At 43.7% G+C, this 16194-nt stretch overlaps 2 protein-coding genes across 2 annotated transcripts in view; one reads left to right on the top strand and one right to left on the bottom strand.

Annotated features, from left to right (window-relative positions):
* The window catches only part of LOC125948688 (G-protein-signaling modulator 2), a 5866-nt gene extending 3732 nt beyond the window's left edge, over window positions 1–2134 (top strand). Inside the window, exon 7 of the mRNA XM_049674991.1 lies at window positions 1–2134. This exon is cut by the window's left edge and continues 200 nt beyond it. Within this exon, the coding sequence (XP_049530948.1) occupies window positions 1–181 (181 nt within the window). The 3' untranslated portion in view covers window positions 182–2134.
* LOC125959368 (fibrinogen-like protein A) lies at window positions 1982–3210 on the bottom strand. Its single transcript, XM_049692188.1, has 2 exons — window positions 2762–3210; window positions 1982–2717 (listed from the first exon to the last, which is right to left on the bottom strand). The coding sequence occupies exons 1-2, from the start codon at window positions 3208–3210 to the stop codon at window positions 1982–1984; spliced, it is 1185 nt and encodes a 394-aa protein (XP_049548145.1).
* Between the last annotated feature and the right edge of the window lie 12984 nt (window positions 3211–16194).

Genomic DNA, 16194 nt, shown 5'->3' with positions numbered 1-16194 from the left:
TCACAATCAGCTAAACCGCAGCGCCAGCCAACCGACCAATCATAATGGCAATAATGGTGGTAACCATCAGCCCGGTAGCATCGCTAGCAATGGAAATGCTGCCAGTAGCAGTGTCGCAAATGGCCAGGTTAACAATAATAACACTAGCAACGGGGGCGGTGGTGGAAAAGGCTTAAAATGATTTTACTCTCTCGATCGTTAGTGAGAACCCCATCGGCACTCACTGGCGGTCCTGGCAAAAGCGTGGCTGTGTAGAGCAGCGGAACGGAGCAGAGTGGGCCTAGGCCTAGGTATATGTTGCAGTTTATGAGATATTTTCTTTTACTATTACGATTTGTAAAAACCAGTTCTTCTGATTTCATATCAATTAATGTCACAAGGTATCAGTTTTCGTATTTTTTCCACCCTTAGATGTACAAGGTAGCAGGTTTATCATCGCATTACGCACGATCGCTGAAATCATACGACAAAGCAGCAGCATTCCTTTGTTGTGAAGATTTATGATTTTGTACTAAAACCGATTCCAAATCCCGTCCAAATATGAGTGCAAGTCTGTTCTTTTACATTTCGTTCACTGAGCGGTGGTGCTGTGGTTTAAATGATCAAGCATCAAGCTAATCAGTGGCTGACCAGCTGTTGGAGCTCCTGGACCAAAAACGAACTTTCCAATAAAAATCACAAAGCCAATACCCTGTAGCGCTCCCAATAAAAGACGTCCTTACGGTTCGAAGCTTAAGGACCAATCCTGAAAAAAGCCATTTACTAGAATGTAAGAATGAAATCGTCGGTCGCTAGCATAAGGAGGAAGCGTTACGAAAATGACAATGGTGATTCAATCAACAAATTGTAGAGAGTGGATTCAAAATGAATGATAATCAAGCTTCATCTGAGGCACGCAGGTAGATAGCATCCGGTATGTAGCTGTTTGTTCATGCTACGCATGAAAGGCCAATTGTAAAAGCGAACGTCAACCACACTTCTTCCATCCTGCTATACGTTAAATCTTTTAAATTCCCATTTTTGGATCTACTGTTTATCCAATACCTATAAAACCATATCCGCCTGTGCAGCGCAGTAACTGCAATCATGTATTATCGTAAGGAATGCCGCAGGACAGGGTAACAGCAGAACATTTATAACCTCAGTATAGAATGGCTTCCAGCGCAAACGCGATCCACTGGTACGAAGATTATAACTTTTGATGATATTCGAAGGCACTAAGGGGGTGGGGAATCCTTCAGTAACGGAGGTGTTATGACGGTTCATTATCATGATTGATCGATTCCAATTGTCTTTGACAGAACAGATGATTGAATGTGTTTATTATTGGTAAATGTATAAATCTTTATGTGATAAACGATCATTGTGTTTGGGCGCATTTCCGTTCTTCTATCACAACACAAATCAACTTGTCCCGAAATACAATAGTAGGATGCGTCCATATCATTCGTAAACGTATATGCAAAACAAAAACGGAAAAGAAAAACCCACCATACTCTATCTCTATGGCCAACCTAGCATTACGGCGGAGCTACATCGTCTAGCGTTAATCAATGTCGTCATACCAAATGCTAATCTCTCTCCACGGAGGGAGCAAGCGCATGATGAATGCTGAGCTTACGAAAAGTCCAGTAACGCCCTTCTGAAATGCTTATATTGCGATAGGATACGCCGAACCCCAATCCCAATCAAAGCCCTTTCTACTCGAGTGTAATAAATGAACAATAATAAAGTGAATTGGATCTTTCTGTGACTATTCCTTCCTAGCAGTGATGTAGTGTATTCTTAGTTGGGTGTGTATTAGGAGCTGTACATTCGCCTAACTCTTACATAGTTTTCATCTCATCCTGACAAATGTTCGGGTTCAATCAGACGCTTGAATATGCTTTCGATTTAAACATTGCCTTTAATACAGCTTTATTTGCGTAGTGTTTAATAAACATTTTTGCCGGTTTCAAGCCCGATTTGTGGAGTCAGAATTTCACGTTTCACGCATCAGCATCCTTGAGAAGCTCAATCCTTGTTTGTTTTTGAAATTTGTCCAATACATAGATTTCTGATGGTCAACTTGCTGGTACGGCCCATTCAAATTCGCCCTAGTACAATTATAGTACCACCAGGCGCCGCGATGCCATTGAGCACATTTGACACCAAGGCGGTCATTCTCTCGATCTTTTGTTGAAAATTTCGATTCTTTTTGATATGTTATCGCATCACCTGCAGTGCCGCTGTACGTTCCTAGGGTTTTAAGACTGTACTGCTCACATTCGCTGCCTATTTTAAACTGATTATACCGGGCATACCCGTAGTTGCCCTCGGAGTCTTTCATCTCGAATATTATTTCTTGTGCACGGGCTGTTGTTATCTGGTACATTTTCTCCAGACCGAGCCAGAACTCCTTTGTCAAGTTGCCAAAACCCTCGCGGTATTCGGCCCAATCACGGTAAAAATCTACCCCGCCGTCGAACCGATGTTGTACAACAATCCAACCCCCACCAAACTTCTCTTGTTCACAAAACACTTCAAACGGCGCACTATCGTTATTCACGCGGATGAGATACACTCCGGAAACGTTGTACGGAACATCCTTGCACGAGGTAAAGGACGGTTGTTCAGGCCTCGGTGTTGTTGTTGTTGGACCTATAGTAGTCGTTGTTGGAGCTGTTGGCGTTGCTTGTGAGATACTTCTCGCTGAGGTGTTGATGTTGTTAATGTGTTACAGTCTGGCATTCGCGTCTTCAAGAATGAGGCGAAAGAGAACCTCGTGCTATCCTCTGGTTGTAACAATGCTTGATTGTTCTTCGGCGTCAAGTCAAACATTTTTTCACGAAACTGATCGTGACTTGCACACGCCGTTTGCTGCGCCAGTATCAGCATCGATTGATCCTGCAGTATAGTCATGTTACGGCCTACATCCTTTTCCACTCGTTCCTCTAGGCGGTGCATAACCCACAGGAAATCGGAGAAGGTCTTCTCGTGCGACGCTTTGTTGATGGCCATTTGTTCTCGGAGTTCATGAATTTCGTATTGAAGCTCCAACAACTTACGATCCATGTTTTCCAGCTTTCTCAGCAACATCTCCAGGCCGCGTTCCAATATTTCTTCCGCGATCGGTGGTTTTAGAGCTTCGTCCACGTTGTCGGGGCATTCCTTCGTTGCCCTCACATAAAAAGATGAACAAAATAACAGAAACCAGAAACTTAGCTTCATCGTGTAACAATCAGACTGTATGAACTGAGCGACCGATCTGAACTCTAGAACTGTTCTATCTGCAAAGTGCTTTTATACTTAGTCCGACGCCACTCTGACTGTATTGCTCCCCCTGGGGAAGTACGGTCTAGAATAAATTGGCGATGATAATGGTTCCGTTGTGAGGATCATACTTAGCAATACGTATGCTCAAGTTATAAACGCAGTTTTTGTCTGATAAGCAGGCCCCGACAGTGTTCTTAATTGCCTGATGCAGTGCGATGGCCTCTATCATGGTCAATAGAGCATCACTACATCGTAGCAAAATTTTCGCCAAATTCAACTTTCAGTGACATTAGATAATTAAAATATTAGCCTCATTCTTCTAATGAGGCTCGTATGAGTACCTCATTCTTCGTATGAGGGTTTCAACTCAGGCAAAGATTGATATTAGAAATATTAGTTTCAATAAGAGTTCATGCTGAAGTTGATTCACCCTGAATCTTTATACCAAGGGCTCGAGATAACAGACCAACAAGAAAATAACATTTCAGCTTCATACATTACCAAATTGCATATAAACCATTGGTGCAGAATATTTAGAGTGGTTCGAAGTCAATGGTTTTATAACATCGAAGACACAAATTACCACCGGCATTAGTCTATTCCTGTATGAACCTCAATATTTTTTTAATCGGATTCCATGTTGAACTTGCCTATGACCTTGCATCATTTGCATAAAAACCTCGCCAAAAACCCCAATGAGACGTGATAACAGCCATGCGAATGTTGCTTGCGCGCCTTTCACGGAGCTAAGCTGATGAGAGAATGTTCGTTAAAGAATAAGTTCAATAGAGATAGGTTCAAGTTACAATGGAAGAGATTAAACTCTTCCTAAATTTTGGCGTAGAAAACAGCTGATGAACGAAATGATTGTGCTGTTATTGGCATCAACATGTTTGCAGTAATCTTCTGTAATTCTTTTATTTTAATTGTACAAGTATAGTGAATTACATTAGGTACGAACCTGGGCAAAGACACCAGGAACAGTGAGGGACTCCCAGCCACTAAACCACTCGCTTGTTTCACGTTATCTCCTCTTCCTGGTTTTCCCCTTTCGAGCATTCACCGATTTGAGCATTCACTTCCTGGATTGGTCTATAAATGGCCAAATGTAAGCCAACGAAAACTCATTGAACATTCAAGTCAGCAATGGAATCGGAAAAATAAACGAAATATGACGAACCTTCAAACCGCAAACGTTAGTCTCGAAATTTTATCACCTATTTAAAATTAGACGTTTTCAATAGTTTAAACTGATATTTTGTACATTTTTCCTGCCAATTGAAATAGAAACCACTTTCTAACCATTTGTGCATTCTACTTACGAGAGGCAAATATTCCATTTTTATTCCGAAATATCCGTAGCTGCATATGAAACTCAGGTTTCGAAAATTTCAACGAAGCAAAAAACTGTTTCCAAATAATTTAGAAGTACGGCTCTTTTGAATGCCTGCATATTATAAAAAAATTAACTAATATTCTTTCTTCTGTGAATATAAAATAAATTTCAGCAATAGAATGGAAAGAAATAATTTATTTCTACTTCACAGATTCTTATCGGATTTTTTTGTGATAACCCTCATCAACACTTTTTTCTTATAGTTTCTTGGACAGCATTTTCGATTTATTAATTATCTGAATGATTACATGAACAAGTCACTAACAGTAACGTTGATTTTCTTGCCTTAGGAACAAGGCTCTTGCAAAATCGACGCAAAGCATGATTTTTATCTTTTAAACTCTTCCCTAAAATTCTCCTTAAGTTCATCTCAGTACGCTATTCACTCATTGTAAGCAACATTAAATTAAGAAATCATAACATAACTTTTCTAGATTTATCCACATTGAAATTTATTAATGTTAAACGATAGCTCAAGCTTAATCTTGTGAAAAGAAAGGACATTTTTGGAACGATTCATTTATTCGGTAGCGCTATTGTTTGTGAAACGCATGAAACGTTTTGCGTAAAATATTATTCACATAAAGTCCATCGTCCTTTGTTCCCATAGCATTGCCTCTGCACGTGATCGTGATCTGCACTTTCAAAATCACATTCAAGGTTGGTGGAAGTTGAAGGAAGAAGAGGCAACGGACGGATCTTATTGAAGCGCATAAATCATGTGGCGTATATGATTTTTGCCTTTGATTTATGCATCGATTACATTTCCAATAGTTCGCTTTAAGCAAACAATGAAATGGCAAGCCAGTGCATTCGTACCTACAGAAAAAGCGAAGTCCAAAGCAAGCAGCAAGGCTACGGAAATTGGCATTCAAGTCGAATCATTTCACTTAGGCCACCTTCAGCATCCAGAAGGGCGCGATGAAGGCGGTGGCGGCAGCTGTGCTGTGGTGCATCGTGCACATTTGTGCTACAAAGCAAACAACCGTGAAGGTGTCCGAAAGATGGATGCTGACCGCCTCGGGCTCGAATCGATTCATTCGCTTATCACCTCAGCTTATTGGAGGCTCGCGGGAATGAATTCCCCTCCGCGATACGTCACCGGAGGGCGCCGTCGTTTATGCATCTGGAGGATGCTCATCGACAAGCGCACACGTTGGAGGTAAAACAATTTACACGTTTTCGAGTGGTAATATCCATATTTTATATCAAATCGCACCGCTACATACGCCTCCTTTCGTACACCAACGACGCAATCGTTGACCATTCTATGCTGGTCAACACCAAGCAGCACACGTACACCCGGGAGGCTCGAGAGGATGGGAAAGATAAATAAAAAAAAACCACAATCGCATCTTCCGGCTCCGGCTATTGCGCGATCGTACCTTGGCACGGGGCTCGATCTTGTCGATGGATTATTTATTCATTTCAATTTTGCTCTCATAATCGGAACTCTCCTCGGGAAGATGCTGTGTGTGTGTGTGTGGTGCGTCTTGTGGTGAGGATGGGAGAGACACAGGTGGTTCCCATCAGATGCCGGTATCCCGGGGCCTTCGATTTGCTTGACACCATCGATATCAACCGAACGCTTCGAGAACCTTAAGGTGCACGGGCACGATAGCAACTTCCATAGAAAAGAAACTTTTATTGACGGCGATTTGGCGAATTGCGACATTTTATTATAAATACCTTGATAGCAAGCTTGTTATGCAACTCTAAAACACATACCAATGGGGTATTTGTCGTGATAAGAGGTTTATTTCAACTTAAACGTGCTCAGCCACGTGGACACTTTTTTAACAGAAAGTTGCAAAACGGGAAATTTAGTTCTTTGCTTGTTTTACATTGCTTTTTCGATTGAGAATTGAAGAAAGTACTTTTGAGAGTTGAGTTTGAAAACAATACTTACCTTTTTATCGTAAAACTATAATTAAATATCCAAACTAATCGAAAGCCTATCTTCTCTTCGCGATGAATATTAAGCAATTTCCATGTCAGCAACACTCTAGGTGATCGCGCCACTCCCGGTTACGGCAGGCATCTACAACCCAAACTCAACTTCATTCACACTCCCAGTACGCCTCGAGGGCACGCGAAGAATAAATTAAAATCCCAGGAGGAGAAATCCTTCGTGGTTGGAAGCGCTTGCTGAATGCTCTCTGAATCGCCGGTCGATGCGTCGATCGAATCGAGCTGGATGGACGACGACCACGCTTCGCGGTATCATAAATCGTCCATCCCTGCGGTGCCAGTTGCGGTTCTCCTTCTGCATCTCGTTGGCAAAACTCATTTCACGCCATGCGCAGCCAGCGGTGGTGGCCGGAAGGCGTTTAGGCGTTGACACGATTTATGATGGCTTATCGATAAATAACACCTCTATTTTCAATAAACTTGCGTGGGCAAATTGTGTTGACGAATGTTTACACAACAACATATTGGTGAGTATTGTGGTCTGTTCCTCTGTGTCTTTCAGCGTTCAGGATCTTGAATCATGAGCAGAGCAGAGTAACTGACGCTGACAAATTCTTGACCCCTGGCAAGTCCTGCGGCGGAAAGCCCGTGAAGGTTTTTTTGCCGAGTTGCCGGATGTTGCCGCGTCACTTTGCTGTTTCATTGTCTTAATTTGTAGAATTACCATCTCTTGGCCATCACCGTCCCCACCGAGACGCCATTTCATGAATTTCGTAGAGGTTTATAGCGAGCGGAGGGGACTGGACACTGGACGCAGTTGGACACCTCCAAATTATGGCTTCTTTCGAGGTCCAGCAGGAGCTACCTTCTTGGACTCATACCATGTCCTACGCCTTCCTAGGACCTCAGAACCAGAACCTCACTGTGTAATCGCTCTGGGCACTATAATTTTCCCATTGTGTGTAATTTCACTGAGGCCTCTGCGTCGTGTCCGCGAGAAGTCCAAGATCGCGCGATCAGGTCCGAAGCTCAGGAAGAGGCGCCTGACCGCTGGCCTGGACACGGGAGAAGGGAGCGAATTAATTGAATAATCGTCATAATAACGATGTGAAACAATGATTGGTCAATGGTATAGGGCAACCGGAAAGCAGTTAACCAATCGATCGATCCAGACTCTCCCTCTGTGGACGAAGGCGGACCTTGCGGAACGTTCTTGTGAGTTATATCACCGTCATGCTGAGTCAGCAATAAGTTACCACGCGTCAGCGTCAAGCTCAACGGAAGCTCAACGTTGTTTTTTGGGAACGCCTTCAATCGATGACGATGACCTAGAGGTTCGATGCGTTTCGAACTTCGTTCGTCCCCCACAGTCGTCGGTCACCGGAACCGTGTCGAGACGTGGTGCAGGTCGATAAATGTTTCCTCAAGAGTGTTAATTACAGGTCGGCCACAAACGACGCACACACACACTTCCTGCCGCGTGATAGTGACGTGTTCGTTGTACGTGACGCTGACAAGCGGAATTGACACCATGCTCCGGATGAACGGTTTCATTGATATTCCCACACGGTCATAGACGCGAACTTCTCACAAATCATCGGAATTGTAGCTAATGAGAAGAAGATTCCGACGACGATGAATTTGGGACAATTTCTGATCTTTTTCGGGGCTCGCGAATCTATCCAAATTTCACGGAATTGGAACACTCCGATCTCGCGAAATCGCGTTTCGCGCGGTTGGTGGTTTGCAGTCGGAATGACAAACCCTTCCTGTGGGTCCCAGTGGGGCTTCCATCGAGTTCGAGATCCCATCGATTGCGGTCCATTGGGGTGATCGAGAAGCGAACTGGGAGCGGTGGCAGTGTTCGTGAGATAGGAATGCGAATGCTTCCTGTAGGTTTGGCCACCGGTCCACGGGTCTTGAACTATTTTCGGTAGCATCTTAAGGCGTAAGATAACCATCTTGGAAATGATCTATGATGAGCTTCCTTAGCCGGTGAACGAAATAAATTAAGAAATCGAGCGCTACCTGCTCCGATAGCTGGACCTTCGTTGTCGTCGTCGTCGTCGACCCGCGGATCGATGATCTACGATGTGAGTTCGAAAACAGAAGCGACTCTGGTCTTGCGGCGTGAGAAGGGAGCTTTGTTTAGAATTTCTTTAAGATAATGTCCGGCTGGCCGAAGGACAGAAAGGCAGAAGGAAAACGGAGAAATGAATTTAGAGAGCGACTGGTTGGCGGAAGGACTTGAGTATCGTTTAAGGAGCAAATGTGTCCCCTGCGGGTGAGGACAGCTACCGGATTTCTCGGGGTTCTTGGGGTTTAGGTATTGAGTTGTTGTCGATACCGTCAGCCGTTGTTGGTTGTTGTCTTTTAAAGGGATTTATGTGGTTGGATAGATTTATGAGGTCGCTCCTTCTGTGTCACGGTTTTCATCCGGTGAAATTTCGTTTTATCGTACTGAGAAATGGAGGTTTGAAGTCGATGTATATTTAGACATGGGATCGTTTAACTATTTGGTGTGTAAATGGTTCCTTGACTTTGAAAGAACAAGAATGTTCTAATACCCAAAGGATTAGCTATTAATCAGTCTATTAGATGACCAAGGTTGATAAGTGACATTTTAGATGGTTAAGGCAATCAAAGAACTGGACACAGCGTTGAAGCAAACACCAAACACGCGTTTAAGTTTGCTCGATAATTCAATATATACTGCAATCAACTTCTATACGACCAACTGTTACTTGACTAGTTCCAGTAGCCAAATCCTAAAGGATTTGATTTGATAAAATCTGATTGTGCCATGATTATTAGAAGTCTATCGATAGCAGTAAAATGAAATTGGGTCAGCTCTAAATTTGAACCAAACCCATCACCAAATGTTGTCTCATAAAATTAGTCAAATTCCTGATGGCTTCTTTCCAAATGATTTTTACAACGAAATGTGATTGATGTTTGCCTTCAGACAAAACCAACATACGATATATTTGATTATTCCTGGTTATGTACAGTGATGAATAGTAATTTTACTCATACACTTTAGGTGGATTCAAATGTTATTGGAGTAATTTGGGGAAGATGTAACGTTTATTCGCATCGGGAGTCTTGGTGAAGGTCTAATTGTGGTTTGCTGCGAGATTCAAGATTCCTTTAACATCCGTTAAAATAAAAAGTAAACACTGCATCAAGGGTCATAGAGAAGTTTAGCTACCAGTTTTGGTTAAGAATATTTACAAAAAGCCAGCTTATCAACAAGACAATGCTATCTATACCATGTAAGAAGCAGTTCTTTAACTCAGTTAGTGTAGAGTGGCTTTATAGCATTTTTACTTTGTAATAATTCTGAATTATAAGCCTCGACTATTATTCTGTAAAACGATCCGATCTGTAACTCTATTGATGTTCAACGATCGCTATTTTAAGTATGAGGTAATGTATACAAGTTTTGGTCGAAAGTTAGTATCCTTAGTCCTTTACTGAAAGAAAGTCATGCTGCTCTTGAGAAACTTATACGAAATTAATAAAACTGTTTAGTGTAGATAATTTAAAAACTAATATAGAAAATAATTATTTTGTGCAGAAGCAGCTAAAGTTGCTGAAATGCTATGCCTAATCTTGTATTTAGATAGATAACATTCAGAATTGATATCGAAAATTGCAAAACCAACAAGATAAAAAAGCATTATAGTAATTTAAATTATCATCGCACGGATTTTCTTAGATTTAGTACCCAGGATCATGTCTCTTAGTCACGGATTAGGTAATCCTCTACAGAACGATCTGAATCGCCAACAATTATCAAACATCATGCAACCAACTATTGAAGGCAGATTGCAAGCAACAACCTTAACCAAAGAGCACCGATCCAGCGGCCGCTTTCCATATCCAATCCGCTTTTCTATCCATATCCTCTATAAGGCTAGGAACGATTTCTTCTCTAACCTTGCACGGAAGTTGCCGATCAAAGGCCGGTTCCAAATAGGACTAAGAATAAGATCGTGCGAGACCGGACTTGTGCTGTGTACCCGCGGGTCTCTGCATCCCAGATGTGTCGCTGGCACGGTATACGATCCGCATCTCCTAGTAGCCGAAAGGAAAAATCGTTCGCTTATTAATTTTCCTTTCCGCCATCCATCCCAACCCATGGTAAGCAGTCAGACAACACTCACCAAGAAAAAAATGCACTCCAGCACCCGGAAAGGAAGTAATCAAATTTGTTAAATTTTAAATATTTCCACCGTACAACTCAATGTAGCACACCGGAATGGCGTATTGGTGGTGGTAAGGGACCGCATTGGGACCTTACATGGAAAGCACGCACCAGAAGCACGCATCACGCTTCAAACAGACGCGCCTCTCGGTTGGGCATCAGTTGCACAGGACGTTCTTTTCCATTTCATTCCTTTATCACGGTTCCAGCACCTATAAATGGTCTCTCTCTGTCTCTTTTTGTCTCTCTTTGTCTCTCTGTCCGCCTGTCTGGAATGCTTTAATTGCGTAAATCAGGTCGCCACAATTTGTCATAATTTTGGGCTTCCGTTCTGGCCGCCGGCCGTGATTCGATGCGCTGAAGATGGGCGACTCGAAGTGATGCTTTTTCCGTAGCGATTGATCCTCCAGAATCGAGATCATCCTGTCTGGAATCACACTCCCTCTCTTTCCAAAGTAATTTGAAAAACTTTCGCGTAAAGAAGGCTTTCCGTGTGCAGTTTCGTGCGATCGGTGGCAAAGATTAAGATAGATTTCGGAACCGAACATGCTCCGGCGCGCTGCAAAGATTGAATTATTCGGTATTTCGCTAATTGGTCTGGTCTTTGCTTCCTTCCCTTTGGCCCAAGGTGGCCCAGGCCAGCGATGTCCAACGCCCAACGTGCAACAGAACACTTAACAGCTGCTCAACATCGAGGGCTCGAGCCTCCATTTTGCTTCAACTTCTTAGTTTTCCATCGTCGTTTCACTCTCGTTTCCATTCCATTTACCATGTACCGTGTCCAGCCTATCGCCGTCGACGCTTAGATTCCCGCCGCAGTTATGTAAATAGTGGAAATGGTAAAAAGTGAAACGATCGCTAAAACCGTAAACCAAAAAAAAAAAATCCACCGCGATCCTTAGCGAAACAGCAAGAAAAGGTAAAACAAAGGAATGAAACACGATCACAGAAACGCGGAGCCCTTCCGATAACACCGAATGTGTTAGCAAAAAACGAAGAACGTTGTTTGCGATGGGATGTTGCTCCTCGGCAGCCACAAGATCAGTCGCCCAAGGTACGCGTATGTGTAGTCTTTATTTGTTCTCTTGTCTCATATTTCTTATGTTTTCTTCACTTTCTCGCTTTGCTGGAAGGATTGTTTTCTTTCATTTTTCCTGTTGGTAAATACGTTTTTCATACTTTTATATGTTCTGTTCTGTTGTTGCCTTCTTTTTTGACTCTTGCTTCACATATTCATCTCACGAATGTATTTGTCGGATTTATAGATAGGATGATCGGAGCGCTACGCTTTTGCCGAGCAAAACCTTTTGGTAGAGAGCGCTTTAACCGCGGATTTCTTTTCAGCTGCAGCAGCTTCCAATCGTTATGCGAAAAAAGGGCGAGCCTCACGAAACGGAACCAGACTGACGAACGAACAAATCGGACCAAACCACAAAAAATAATAATAATAAAAACCTCGAATCACACGAATTCGGTCTCGACACGATCAAAATATTTTACTTCTACCATCGGACCATCGGAAGCGCTATTTTCGGAGTAGTCTTCTCGTGAGGTTCACCTCGTCCCATAATTCTCTATTGTTTTCGGCTTAACTCCTTCTTCTCGTTTGGTACGGTAACGGTTAAGGGATTGGTAGCTGCCGCAGCGCGCGATGCGATCCCAGGGGAAGGACAACAGTAACCAGGCCGAGAGAGCCGAAATGGAGAGCAAAGTATTCCTTAATTGGATGCAAATTCCATATTGAATTTTTGTTCCCGCTATCCACTGAGGAGAGCACGGGAGTCAATGATAAAAGCGCAATCGATCGATTTCTGGCAGCAGCTCCCTGAAGTCTTCCGGATTCAAGGGTAGAAAGATGTGCACGGCACACAGACACGCGGACACGGAATTCTCCGTACAGTGCGCTGTTATGGTCGATACATTAAGACCCCAGGACCGTGACCGTTTTGTATATACGAAATCCCATCGATCGTGTTTTTGGTGGTCCATGCTCTGCACTTCTGCAAGGTGAACTTGGGCAATCTCATGATCACAATCACGCTACGCTGAAACAACCGACGAACACTGTGCACGACTGCACTGTCATCGAGATTTCGAAGTAAAAAGCACCCTCGCTTCTTCTTCAAAGAGTGTATTTTGTTAGAATCTGAAGTTCGGTTTACTACAAAGTACATTCTATCTTTACTAATCATCTTCACCGCGTGACTGCGCGTCAACTTACAATTTGTCGAGGTTTCGAGATTCGTCAGGTTCAGGGTTTATTTTTCTTCAAATGTGTTCTACTTTTGATTCTGCTTCGTACTACACTATACACAACTACTGCTACTGCTAGCTATAGGTCTTCTACCCTTCACATTGACTCACATCAACACTCCCTGCTGACCATACCTGGGGATGGTGCTGACCACCATCTCACTACCGGATACGGGAATACTGTTTTACGGTTACTGTTATCTCTGCCTTAAAATGCAATACTATGGCTATAGCACTAACTACAATAGTGTTTGTTGGTGGATTGTTTCGATTTTTGGTTTCGTTGCCACCGCAGGGCGTTGCACACCACGAAGGGACGTGACACCGACTCCGAGGCTTTTGCTATTCCGATCTCGCTCATTCCCTCGCTTCTGTCACGGTGCATTCTACACCGTAGAGAGCTAGTAATTACCGGAGAACCGCGTAGTTGCGGTCGCGATGAGACATACCTTACAGAACGGAACCGTAACCTGCTTACCGTTGCTGTAGCAACCGATCCCGATGGCTACCCGGGTGGATTCCTACGAGGCGATGCGCGTGTCCGTACGTGCGACGCGTTCACTGGTGTGGTTAACTGATTAACGAGACATTGGCCCTGGGGCAGCCGGATTGCGATGCAGTGCGATCCAGAGCAGGCAGCATTGACCATTCCTGTCTCCAGCTTCCTAGTTGTCTCCCGAGCCCTCATCGCATTGTGCTTTAATCGTGTGCCCTGCTTCAGCTTCATTGATCCATCCATCCATCCAGCGGCTTAAGTAAGCCATTTCGTACCCACCCTTCCCGGACTCGGACTCGGACACTACTTTTCAGTGAAACAGGTTCCAGTGCAACGCCATCCGGCGTGTGGTGCGTAATGCGGTTCGTCCGAGTTCGCGCTCGCGCCCATTCACATTCGCTTCGTAATTTGTGCATTTTATTCGCAAAAATGTTAATGTTATGGGGCCTGTATTTGTTTGACATGCTGACACGCTGCTGCTGCTGCTGACCAATGCAGTGCGTTCCGTGCGGGGGGTTCTGGCGGTTGGCGAATTTACATGAAATTATAGCTGCCATTTGCAAGGTGCACAAGACGCGTGTTTGCGTTTTGTTGTTAATCGCTTTCGGCGTGGTATGCAATCAACGTTAATTGTCATTACCGATGCTTACAGGTGACATTATGGGGGCCATAAGCGTGGGCCTTGGGCTTTGATTGAAGCGAATATGCAGTGGAAAGTCCGCAGCAATGAGTGCATCCTTGCTGGCTGTAATTAGATTGAATTAGATTCGTTGTTTGATTTGCAATCGCCATATGCAAACACCTTTCACATCGATCGGAACATGGACTGGTTAACTCGCATTTTCATTCGCTAAATGTCATTAATCATGTCACTATTGGCCCTGCTTTCACACCGGATTGCTCTCACAATGAACGATTTGTTCGATTGAATGATCAGCACACGGTGACACAGACGGTGACGGTTGACACTAGCGTACCTGTCACCGTTGACTAGGAGAAGTAAACAGCAAATGCCGCTTCAACCAACTCTACTAGCCTTAAAGGTTTCCATTTTACCGTCTCAATCTACTCCGTGACACGACGGAACGACATTATTCACACTCGGCCGGGTGCTGTGCCTAACTGTGGTCGTCTTAAGCTCGAGCACTCGCGCTCTGGCGCTTGTTTGGTCGATAATTGGTCTTTAATTGGATACTATGATTTGTATCTTTACTGAATCGCGCCAACTCGGCTCCAGCGCCGCCGCTGCTGGAGCAAAAGTTGCAGCGAAATGCATCTGCATGGTGGCGGGCGAGGATCAGCTACCTCCTCCTTCCTATTGGCCATTTCGTCTGGCGGTTAATGAATATCATTAATACACTTTTCAAACAAACGGGCAAACGGTGTCGTCGTGGGAGCACTAGTGTAGTGATTTGTTCAACGAGCTTTAGAAGGGGTCGCGGTTGAACAAAATAATTAAAATACCGCCAAAGAGAGCGACGATCACCACAAACGCCGGGGTAGCCACGTTTCATCGCAAATTGGTTTGACATCCGACCTGATCCACGGGGTTTGCAGATCAACTTCGACAAGCTGCAACTGCAAGAAGCAAACACGGTCAATAAGTCCCGGGTCTGGCTTATAAAGAGTGTCTTTAACACGAAAATCGTTTCGTGGCTCGATAGAACAGACTCTTTAAGGTTTACTGTCAAACTTTATGTCATTCGGTTCATTATTATGTATGTTATGGAAATTTTATTACGACGTTACGTTTTCTACTTTAGAAGATGCTTGTTTTTTTCGACGACAACTGCTTCCTTTGAACGACAAGAGCACGAAATGCCTTGAAAATAAACATTCCAGTCGATTATGGCTGATTTACCTGGGGCAGAGGTGCCATAATGTTTGTCAAACCATTGTTTTGCATCAACGGTTTTTTTCCCACGACAAACGAGTGTTTGATGAGGACACGGAATTCCTCTTTTATCCTTTGTTCAGGAGAAGTGGAGAAAACTTTGTAAAACATCAATAACTAACAAAATAATGATTGCGAATGACATAACAATTTGATAGTACACCTAAAAATATGTGTTTTATCGAGCCGCGGACAGATGTTCGTGTTAGAGTTACGCTTTATAAGTCATATTTATTGACTAGGATGTTAAATCAACGGTTCGATTGTTGCTCTACCACTGGATTCCACTTTTGGAACCCTTGTCGATCATTTAACTTGAAGGATGAATTAAATGAAAGAGAGTTCGAGGAGATCACCAACTGATATCTCTTCTAACCGTGCATTGAAGTATTTTTACTGTTTTTTTTGTCATTTCCTGTGCGCGAGACCACCTTGACCAATGCATTACCAATTCTGTTCCGTTTTCGCTCTCCTGATCACCTGCTCCGGCTTGCCTGCCTCCCCTCATCAACTCGTTCTCATCGTACGCATCCATTGAAACAATGTGTTGGTCCGCTAACCCGAAAACTACCGGCTATTAAATCAATTACCCTCATTCGCGCCTCCCATAGAGACCTCACTAGGGCGGAAGGGTGCCACTTAGTTGCGCCTGCCAGCTCGAGTTCGCGACGCGGACGACGACGATGGAGTCCGGGGCATGATGGTTTCGCGGCCACGCGCGCACAGCTACGAGTTCACACTTTCACGTCACTGCTAATCGTCCTGTTTGTTTGTTTATC

Source organism: Anopheles darlingi, chromosome 2, assembly GCF_943734745.1.
Source record: "Anopheles darlingi chromosome 2, idAnoDarlMG_H_01, whole genome shotgun sequence".
In the NCBI taxonomy this organism is placed as follows: Eukaryota; Metazoa; Arthropoda; class Insecta; order Diptera; family Culicidae; genus Anopheles; species Anopheles darlingi.
The sequence above is the reverse complement of the archived record's forward strand: the minus strand, read 5'-3'. Positions and strand labels throughout refer to the sequence as shown.

Excerpts from the sequence above, each read along its gene's own strand:
- LOC125959368 (XM_049692188.1), bottom strand. The coding sequence starts at position 3,210 with ATGAAGCTAAGTTTCTGGTTTCTGTTATTTTGTTCATCTTTTTATGTG. Across the intron at positions 2,718-2,761 it reads CAACCAGAGGATAGCACGAG|ACACATTAACAACATCAACA; the intron begins GTTCTCTTTCGC and ends TGCCAGACTGTA.